This window comes from Pholcus phalangioides, unplaced genomic scaffold, assembly GCF_987345545.1.
Source record: "Pholcus phalangioides strain wild (caught in Gottingen) unplaced genomic scaffold, Ppha-v1.0 ptg000004l_1, whole genome shotgun sequence".
Lineage (NCBI taxonomy): Eukaryota > Metazoa > Arthropoda > Arachnida > Araneae > Pholcidae > Pholcus > Pholcus phalangioides.
In genome coordinates, this window is record NW_028301597.1 from 39,255,083 (window position 1) to 39,266,434 (window position 11,352).

The 11,352-nt window shown below is 37.6% G+C and overlaps 1 protein-coding gene across 1 annotated transcript in view; it reads left to right on the forward strand.

Moving 5' to 3' along the window:
• LOC149087398 (uncharacterized) overlaps positions 1-11,142 on the forward strand; it is a 30,269-nt gene extending 19,127 nt beyond the window's left edge. The window contains exons 3-4 of the mRNA XM_089231480.1: positions 1,272-1,394; positions 8,184-11,142. Of these exons, the coding sequence (XP_089087606.1) occupies positions 1,272-1,394; positions 8,184-9,818 (1,758 nt within the window). The 3' untranslated portion in view covers positions 9,819-11,142. The remainder of the gene's footprint in view (positions 1-1,271; positions 1,395-8,183) is intronic.
• The last annotated feature ends 210 nt before the right edge of the window (positions 11,143-11,352 follow it).

Below are 11,352 nucleotides of genomic sequence, written 5' to 3' on the forward strand. Positions count from 1 at the left end.
CCAAATCTTCAATCTCAGTTGTTCAGCAGAGCGAAAAAAACTATACATCTGTCCAAGTCAAACGTCATAATAAGAATGAAGATAACCTCCTGCATGTAAGTAATTTGAAACAACCTGATTGGCTGCTTGTGAAATGGAGCTATCTGATTGGTCTGTTTGAATTTTCTTTAAATTCCTGCTCATAATGAATTTAAGGCATGGCACTGCGTGATCGGTGGTGTTGAGTTTAAAAAAAAAATTGAATAGACCAATCAGATAACTCCATTTCGCAAGCAGCCAATCAGGTTGTTGCAAATGACTTGCAGGAACTTCGCTTCATTCTTGCCACAGCTTTTGACTTGGACAGACGTGTAGTTTTTCGCTCCTCTGAGCAACCAAGATTGAAGATTTGGTAATCAATCCAAATGGGATATTCGGTCAGCGTGATATTCTTATCCTCTGAAGATGACGCCCATCCACAATTGCTACCTGTTTTATGCAATGCTAATTGTGCAGTAGAAACTCACGCCATAACCGAAGTTGACAGTCATCGGCCTTGAAAATGTAATCATTTGCTTACTTGGTCTAAAACTATGGTCTAAACAAATTTGCATGCAAAAATTTGAGATTATTGATTATTTTTTAGAGCTGCTTCATTATTTTTGCAGAAGAGTTTATAATATCCCTTCCAGAGAATATACTCATGTACAGGACTAATATAATAAATTTGACATTTATTTTTGATATTTAAAAAAAAAAATTTTTGTATAATTTTGTGAGAATGACTTGCATAAGTGCATATTTTATAGGTGGTACAAGGCTCGTCCCAAAAGTATTGAGAGGAATTTTTCAAAAATTCCTCTCAATAGAAGAAAGAGCAATTGTCATTTGTGCTCACGATCAAAGTGATTTTTAAATCAAAGTCTGTGCAGGGGCTTGGCAAATTTGAAAAACAAAGTCTAGGCACCAGGAAATTGTTTTTAGAAGCCAAACTTTTTTTTTCCTTCAAGTAGAACAGGTCCAAAAATGTTTATTTCAATTTTTGTTATGTTCATGTTCGTAGATGTGCTGATAAAAATTCTAAAGGTTTTCTATTTTCCTTCAGAGTCAAATTTCGCCATCACACATAGAAACTTTTTGACGCCAATACCAATTTTTTTAGTTCCCATGGCAACCCGGTGCCTGGAATTTGTCAATCCCTGGTATAATGCGTATGTAGCATGACTTGCATCCCTGAACTTTAATCTTGGTGATATCTCTTGAAGAATAATTTCATTTTTCTGTGTTTACAGGCTGCAGCAGCAAAAGCGGCCGGACTAGTGTATGTTGATAGTGATAATGAACAAAACATGAATGGCCGATCCAGTTCACATCCATCTGATAATGAGCCTGTTCACCGTTCTAGATCACAGCCTGTAAGTAAATTAGGTTCATCTATGTGTGTATGTTGAATGTTAATTTTTGAATACAGAATGTACATTATTAAAAGTTGTCCTGTCCTGTTCCAAGCTGTATACATCCTTCTGTATTCATTTGAAAGTTAAAAAAAGTCTTTTGGTTTTAAGCGAGACCGCTTTTTTGACAACATCTTAATGATGGAATAGATAGCACAAAAAATCCTGACAATTACCACTAGAGCAAATGTTCCCAACGTAAAGTTCTTCTCAGAACTTTTGATGATAAAATAAGGCTGTTCTACTGTTCTTTCAATTAAATTTTTGAATGTCTATCCAAAAAAATGTGTCCCTACTGCCGTTCGAACAGCATCATCGTTGCCCCTGGGCAAAAATGAAAGAAGGCTTATTCACCACATCTTAGTTTAAATATTTATCATCATAAATCATTGTGCCACATCTTATCGTGGAAGCCTCTTGGCCAATGAGGTTCTCGTTCCATGCCTGGGTGGGACTCGTGTCAAGATGGCCCTGTATATCCTGCAAATTCTGCAATTCAAGAAGCTTCTCTGCTAGTGGATGAAAATTTTTTCAAAAAATCAATGTTTTTACAACTTATAATTTCCTGATGAAACAGAAAATGACATTCATGAACTTCTGTGGAGCTTCTGGTTCAAAAACTTTGATGTGAAAAAAACGAGCGCTACTGTTTCTAAGTTATTTAGTCATCCAAGTGGTCTGATTTCTTTTAAATGACACTGTCTCCTTAAAATTTAACATAAATAACAGCTTTGTGAGTATCCGTAACGAGGAAGTTTTCTTATTTGAAAGCTCTCTGGGTTCTGGGATTTTTAAGGGTTCCCTGGCCTTTGATCATGTGGAATCCCAGAGAAGCTGTCATGGAACCCCAGTTGGAAACCTGTGCACGAGAGGGTGTTTTCTTGTGTGAATCATTGCTGGCGTGCTAATTTTTGCAAAAATGTGACTGACTTGCTCAATCTTTATGGTAGGGTACCTAAACATCTCCACCCGAATCGTTCTTATTCTCATTTATTCACTTTACTTCAAATATAACATTCAGTTTACATGATCATGTTGTGCTGATGAAACTGTTCAGGAAACAAAGTGATTTTGTGCTTAAAAAAAGATTTACAGAGATGTTCAGTGTCTTCGAAAGGGCTTCATTACCTTATGAGAGATGGTTATAGCTCCACATTGGCATACTGAAAGTGAGAACCCCCCCCCCCCAAACCACAGCTGAGATTATAGTGTTACATAGCTGCCAAGTCTCCCGAATTTTAGCTTCATCGCTCAACCTCCCGAAAAGTTCTTAAATCTCCCGAATTTTTACGAAAATCACAAAAATCCCTAATTGTCCCTAAAAATTGCCTACTTAATTTAAAAAAATCCCCGCTTATGAAAACAATCCCTAAGGAATTTCTTGTGGGGCATGAAGTCCTTTTTATCCCTTTCGAAATGACGTCACACGTCGTAAATGGGGAAATTCCCTTTTTAAGGAAGTTTTACAAACTCTCTGATGGTAACAAGAAAGTTTGTCTTATCGTGCAGGGAAATGGCTTAGCAGCCAATAGTCCTGAATAATAATCGAAGATTATAGTGACGCGCATATGGTCAAAATTTCTTTTGTTGAAGTTACGTACGTACGATATAACAAAGCATGAATACTGATAAGCAAAAACGTATTTCATCAATTTTAAAGATACTTATTCCGATGAATTTCCTTTCATCAAACGTTCCAGAAGAGGGCAGACTTTTCCTTTTTGTACAAGTTGTGTTACGGACATAAACATCGGGCATGGAAATACTATCATCATCACTCGTGAAATTAAAAAAAAAACATCAAGCAAGTGTCACAAAAAGTCAGTGTTCTTAAAAAATTGACGGTGTTTTCCTTCATCTTCCGATGATTTTGGGGTCATTCGCGCGGAATGTTTGTTCACAGCGTTTCTGATTGAACAAAATATTTATTTTTATATCATTGAAGTTTTGGCCTCCAATTTCACTTATTTTTTGCATAGGAATTTTATTCCCAAGGGTTTAACTTCCATGTGTGTAAAATCCCTATTTTAATTTGACTTCAGTTTTTGAGTAGGGATTTTATTCCCTATGCTTTAACTTTTGTTTGAAAAATCCCTATTGCATTTATTAGGGAGTGGTTTAAGCATAAAATACAAAAATCTCCCGAATTTTCATTTTCAAAAGTTGGCAGCTATGGTGTTATTTTTTGCAGAAAAAAACACAACCCTCCCCTCAGAAGAAAAAGAATTGAACTCCCCCTGCTGAGAAAATCCTGCATATGCCTATGAACCACGGACAGCTCAAAACAAGGAAACTTCAATTATATTTACTTCTATGTATGTGTAAACTGGATGTAAACTTAAGTCTGTTTCAGCTCAAATAATTTGGGAAACCGTTGAGTATAGAAACATATTTCTAATTGGAAAAATTATTCAAATAATGTGCCAATTTCAGGTAGGTATGTAATTTTTTTTACCTTGGCCTGTTTCTCATATGTTCAGGCCCCCCCTGGGCAAATATGAATTTTTTGGGTCCCCTTTTATATAGTAGTCTTTTAGGCAAAGGGAAGAGAGGCCACTACTGCTACTACTAAACCACGCATGCACCTCGTCCATATTCCTCTGCGGAACCTCTAACGAATTGGTACAAGCTGGAATGTGTGTGTACGTGTAGTGAAACCTGACGTGAAGTTTGTTTTTGTGCAATGCTTGTTATGTGTCGTGCTGCCCTCTGCCACCAGTTTTCTTAACTGTGAGTGAAGTGTAATGATTGAATAATTTATCGTTGTAGGCGTGTTGCTCTCTGTGGCGAGACTTTTTAATGGGGAGATTGGCTCGCATTTGCGCCTCGAAGTTGGGAACCACAGGAAATCAACTTCAGCCGACCACCACTGCAGTGACGGTGGGGTTCGAACCCGGATCCCCGCGATGCGAGTCCGTCATTATGACCACTCGACCACCAGGGAAGAGAGGCCGGTGGCTGTAATACAAAAGGCAGCCAATTGCAGGGCCCTGAAAATTTGTGGGGCATGTGTCCCATCCGTCCATGCGAGAGACAGGCCCTGACTATTGGCCATATATGTACAATGGTACAAAATTTAATTTATATACTTCATCTTCTAATTTTCAATTAGAAAATTGTTGAGAGAAACTGTCACTCTTTGCTGGTCACTCAAAGTTTGAAGTACTAGTTGCCAAGTAAGGATGAAGATGAATCTCGGAAAGAAAATTTATATGCCTGTGTGGGGAATCGTATCACTATCTGGAGGGGTGAGGGGTGCTAGTGTCATTAAGACACAATTTTCCAGCTTCAAGGCGCGAATGTGAGTCGCTCCCCCATTTAAAAAGTCAGAGAGCAGGCACCCCAAAGCAGAATGTGCCAAAATCTGTGACGTACGTCGTACAACAATTAGCACTACTGCAGAACAATTTGGAAGAAATTTAAGAAAAAGTGCAAAAAACCCTTACATGTATAGGGGTTTTTTACCGCAGAACATTTCCAGTCAGCTGAGGGCCTGTCGCAGAACAGTGCTAAACATTCTGCTTTGTGGAGCAGGCAGACCTACAACACGATCTACAACATTGATATGTCAGGGTCACACATTCACTCAGAACACACATTCTCCGGCATGTGCCGATTCATTAGAAATTCCAAAGAGGAATGTGTATGAGTTGCATTTACGGTTAAGCAGAAGCAGCAGTGTCATTAATAGCTATTAACTGAGTTAGGAGGCTGCCCATGCGCAGTCCTATTCCTGCACACATATATGCTCTAAAGCAGTTTTTCCCAACCTGTGATCCATAAACCCTTAAGGCGTTCATGAGTACTTTGTAAGGGGGTTTCCACAGGTTCATTTCCATTTACTGTCATTGCAATGAATGACACATTTTGTACTATGAAATTGTAATTTATTTAATTTTTATGATGTTCAAATTATAAAAAAAAATACATTAGCATTTTATGGGAGAGTGGGTGCCAAAATTTGCCTTCTGACACTACAGGAAGCATTCTATTTTAAAGGGGGTCTGCTGAACATTTGCTTCCACTACAGGAGGTCTGCAACTACTTATTATCCTTACAGGGACATGAAAACTGATGTCATGAAATTAGGGTGATGTTAAAGATGATAGACTTTTACTCATATACTAGGGCACGGTAGCCCAGGTCAATAAAATTTTCGACTAACATATCAAAGGATGTTTAGAGGTGTCGCGAGTTCGATACCCGGCTCATCCTTATCAGAAATTTTCCTGACACAGGGTACAACAGAAACGGTGACATGACCGCAGAAAATTTTTTTTTACCACAAAGAGTCCCACATTGAGGGATTAGCACACCAACCCCTTGATAAGTATAAAAAAAAAGGCTGCTGCTAGGAATCGGCAATAAATTGCAGGTTCTTGTCTAATTAGCCCTCGTGTGCAGAAAATGACCTTGATGAGAAAAAAATGAACAAAACTAAAACCTGACTAATCAATGTAGATTCCATTTATTTTTTCCATGTAAAAAAATTAATTAGCAGGGTTAGGTACAATGGTGCCTTTGCTAAAGAAAGTAATTTTCCTTAGAATCACATTTGTTAGCTGGAACAAAAATTTCCCATAGGTTCCTTATAACATTTTGGGGAAAATCGCTTTATTCATTCCAGTTACCGTGGGCAGATACAGCTCCCTCCATCAAACAAAAAAGGCATAGGCGGGGAAGCCAGGTTTCATTAAAACTACAAAATTGGTATTTGGCATGAAATTTTCTATGTGTGGTTGTTAAATTGGAGCTTTTGAGGACAATCCCAAATTTATGTTCATGTGTCTACTAGTGGAAGGAGGAGATGCAACTTCACAAGGTGTGAATGCAAGTCAATCTTCCATTAAAAAGTCTGCTACAGAGGGGAACAAACCTTACACCCATACAGATATTCAATCATTATACTTCACTCACAATTTGAAATGTAGATGGTAGCACTAACTTCACACACAACTAGACACTTACAAAGACTGTTAGGTACAGGCACACTTTCCACTCCAAAGCAGAATATACAGTTGGTGCTAGATTTTACGAACCTCCAATTTACGAACACATTCTTTTTTACGAACTAGTTCTTTTTTATGAACTAGTTCTTTTTATGAACTAGGAAAGTTTGTTTCCTGGAACTTTGTTTTCCTTCTGCGTCCCGAACAACATGCGATTGAGCTAATGTTAGAATCCAATCTATTTTATGAACTCTCATTTCTATCAACTCTTTATTTTACAAACTTTGTTTTCCTTTTGCTATTTTTCTCCCTGTTATTTTATTCTTCCAGCAGCCTCCGAGTTCATTGTAATCAAAAGTAAACTTCGAGGATAAAATAGAGGAAGAGAGGGGAGGTACATATATATATATATATAGAGTTCACCAATTTGTTATCACTTACATGCATGTGTTTTGTAAACACATCCCAGGAAGAAGGGTTTGATTGTTGGCCGGAGTGACCATGAATTGAAGAGCATTGACAGCATAATTCATTTTTTGTGCATTATGATTGGATAACCTAGTGGTTTCAGAAATGGCATGATTCATTATTGATAGGCCATTTCTAAGTCGAGAGTCGATCAAACTATTTCAGCCAACTGCTGTTCTGTCACTTTCCTCTTAGCAATGTCAACACAACAAAACGATTGTGCTTGACAGTGGATGAAAAAAAATATTTTGAAAGAAATTAATGTGTAAACTAATACATAGACAGAAATTGCCACAAAGTGCCGGTCAAAGATCAGTGAAAGATCATTTCTATGGCAAGTGGTTCCAGCAGCTTTCCACCATCCTGAAAATATTCCAGAAAAGTGAGATTTGCATAAAATATTATCCTATAGCAATTCTATAGAATCTTATATTTACCAAAATGTTGCAATGAAGCAAATAAAAGTAAGTGGTTTTCATGGAGATGATCATCAATAAAAAGGTGAATGATTATAACTGTAATTAATGTTGTAATTCCCACATTTTTTTCATCTCTCCCATTTATGAAATTTCAATTTTGCGAACTAACTATATCAAGTTCATATCTGTTCGTAAAAATGAGTGTTGACTGTACCAAAAACTCATGAATATTGCTGAACAATTTCGGGAAATTTCTTTAAGAAAACAAAGAAAAAGAACTTTCCATAGATAAAACTATAATGGAAATTTTTACTGCAGAACATTTTCAGTATCTGGTGGGCTTGTTACAGAACAGTGCCATACATTCTGCTTTGGGAGCTGGAAAATTGCCCCAATTAGCGATAGATCAGAATTGTATTCAGTTTATGAGAAGAAGCTGCTTCGAAAGTTCTGGATAATTGAGTATTGAAGAATTTTAAAGCTTTCGAGCTTGAAAATGTTCTCCTAAAAAACTTTTCTCCCCAATTTGTCAACCCCTGTTTTATGATGCATAAGACAGGGCTGTAACTAGAGGGGGGGGGGGGGGCAACTGTCCCAATCGGCAAAATTTAGGGGACAGCAATTTTAGGTGGGAACAAAGAAAACTGTCATAACTCCCACCAAATTATTAAATTTTAAAGTTGTGGGGGTGACAAAATAGCGTTTACCTTGGTGGAAAAAATCCTAGTTACGGCCCTGCATAAGATAGTTTGGTTGAGCAATTAGAGCTCAAAGCAGTGTCTTCAGGAGCAATTTTCCATCAAAAACATTCCTTATTTTTAGTTTATATGACTAATTATAGAACATGATGTTTCTTTTAATTTTCTCTGGACTTTTTTTATCCCATCTTTTCTAATCTAGTTATCTATTTGTAGGGTCCTCCGCAGAATGATTATGGAATTCCTGCACAAAACAAACCTTTACCACCTCAGATGCAAGGTGGAATGCCTGGGAGTATGAATAATGTGTTCGACCTCAACTCTCAGTATAATTTCCCACCACAGCCTCCAATGCTTCCTTTCAATGGTCATTTGATGCCCATAGATTCAAATGCTCTTCCTGAAGATCCCATGATGGATTACGGGGCCACAATGCATCAGGTCACTAACACACGACTGAAAAACCTCATAAACAACCGCAAGAATCTGAAGGGTCAGGCTCATCATCAAGGTTACATACCAAACTCGGAACCCACTCCAATATATGCCGAGCCGCAGCCTCTGAATCAAACGAGTCCACCCAGATCTCAGTCAGTTGAAAGTGACCAGAAGTATTGTCCGCCACCTGCACCGTCTGGTATTAATAATAATAATAATAATGTGAGACCTTCCGGAGATGAGCAACTGTCGCCAACCTACGAACCACTGAAGAATCTCACTCCTCCTGCCCCAAATTCTGATATTTCAGCACAGTGGGTCAAGCCCAATGATCAAGGGAAGGATGATATGGATGACAAGAAAAAGTACCAAAGATCGCCAAAAGGCAGTAAAGTATATACTGATGTGGGCCAGGATCCCGTGAATGGATATTCATATAGGGGTTTCTTTGATCCTGGCAATCCCAGAGAAGTTGTGAATGGATCTTTGATGGATCCTTCATACGATAATCAACAGCCAAATGCATACTCTGGTGGTGGTGGTTCTACAACACCACATAAATCTCAAACACCTCAGCCACCGCTTTATCAGGACCAGTATTATCATAACAATGGGGTGCCTCCCAATAACCAATACCCGAATCAGTCGGCATCTCCGAGGGCTTCATACACTCCTACACCTGCTGGTGCCAATTCGTCTGTTTTTTCTCCCTCTAATTCGCCCATGACCAGGGAGCAGTTGCCTTCACCGATGCCACTCGATCAACAGAGAAATGATAGGCCGCCATCAAATGCTGCGAACCCACCTCCTTCAAGCAACTCTAATTCTGACGAACAGAGTTCTGCCGCTGTCTCCAATGAATCTACAGAAAGTGAGAATTTTTTATTGAATACGACCACATCTATGAATACATATTCAAATATTATCAATTCCTTTAACGTCAATCCACCTTTCTCATCTGGCTCTCCAGTTACTCTTCCAGCTATCACTTCACTCTTCAGTTCGGGCCATTCTGTGATAACCACGGCACCAACACTGGGTCCTCAACTGAAGATTTCTTATGCTAATCAATCACCACAAAGCTCTGCACCTTGGATGGGTGGAGGCCAACTCATAGATAGTGGTCGTAGTGAAGAGTTCTGTGGATTAGATGCTGTTTCTCTTGGTGGCCTGTTCACTACACTCGCGCAGTCACCTGCCTCCACCACTGCCTTGAATCCTATTCCTACTTCCGATGCGAGTCGTAGTATGCCAAGTCAGCCGGAATCCAGCTGGTGGGAGCACTTGAAGACATCAGTGAAACTCGAAGGGAGTGGATCAAGCACTCCCATAGATAACGATGGCGAATCGCAGCCAGAGCAACAACAGTCATCAGCAAGTCCATCCAGTGCATCCATGCCTAATTCTATGTAGCTCGCCTTTTACTGTCCTTACAGGCACTTTTTTTTTCTTTTCTTGGAGTTGTGAGAACAATGATAAGTACTGAAATTTTTTTAAAGTCTGAAGACTATGATATTTTTGATGTGAATTCATTGCTTGTGAAAGTTTTCATGAAAAAAAAAACCATTTTGTAGTGAATCGTGTGCAAGTGGTTCTGAAACTTGCGATCGTCGAGAAGAAAATTATCATTCATCAATTTTTTCTTGCACTTTCTGTAGTTTATTTTAAAGAATCATCAGTTTTTACATGATTTTCTTTTTTTTTTGATTCGAGCAATTTTTTTTAAACCTACCTCACTGCATGTTATTTATATTTTTCAGTCTTCGATTTATTTTTTTTCTATGTTAATTGTAACCAAATCATAATTTTGATTGAAATTCTCCTTCACATCAAAAAGTTTCTGTCGCAACTTCAAGCAGCAAAGAATCTGTATGCAGGAATCGATCATTTAAGCGAGGAAAAAAAATAAGCTCAATATGTTTTTTTTAAATATTAACTTGATCATAATGATTGTTTCTTGGTGTTGCCATATTATTTAAATTTTGCGGACTTTGTTATTTTTCTGCATTTTTTGCAAATACTTCATCATCACTATGTCATTTATATTTACTTTATTTACTGAAATGTTTAGACATTGATGGTATATATATTTTGTTAGGTTTCTTTGAGACCTATAATAGTGATATGTAATATATATGGCTAACAAGGAAAAGGCCTATGGTGTCGTCCTCAAAAAAGTTATTAAAAAATTTTGGTATGCTAAAGTTAGGTAAACAAATGAAAACAAAATTAGCAGCGGAATGCAGTCAATAAATATTAAAATGATAAATGTTGGATACTCATTGCCTCTCGCGCTTCTTGATGATGCCTATAAAAAACTTTTTTTCCTTTATTTCCTCCACATTCTTCATTCTAGAAACTAGCTATTTCTCTCTTTTTCCCCTTGATGCTGTACTGATACCTTCCTTGTTTAAATAACGTCACTCTAACACTCTAGGGTTGCGCATAGGCTCCAATGCTTCTGATTCATCAGGAAGCCTTCCGATTTTTTAGCCTTATAAAAATCTTCTGTAAGGACATCAGATTCTTTTGATTTCCCCCCATCTTTATAGAAAAATACCTGAAAAGTCCTCAAATTGTTGCTTTGCAAAAATTATGAAATGCCTAAAGATAATCCTTCAGTACTTGTAATATCAAAGTGATAGTGTTTTCTCTGAAAGAATATGGGAAAATTGCCAATTGTTGCCAAATATGATACCAAAACTGAGCAAAATTTCCAATTATTGCTAAAATCTACAAAAAAATAAAAAATTTTATGAAGTGCTTTTGCAAATCAGATTAAAATGAATTTCACAGAAAAAGAATTAACACGACAAATATATAAGACGAATAATCAGCTTTATTTCAGTGTAGAATAGAAATTCAAGAAGGCTTCATTGAGTCAAAATTACAGGAAAATATGTGAATGTGTGTCCCAGAAACGGGCCATCCTGAGAAAACCCCAATT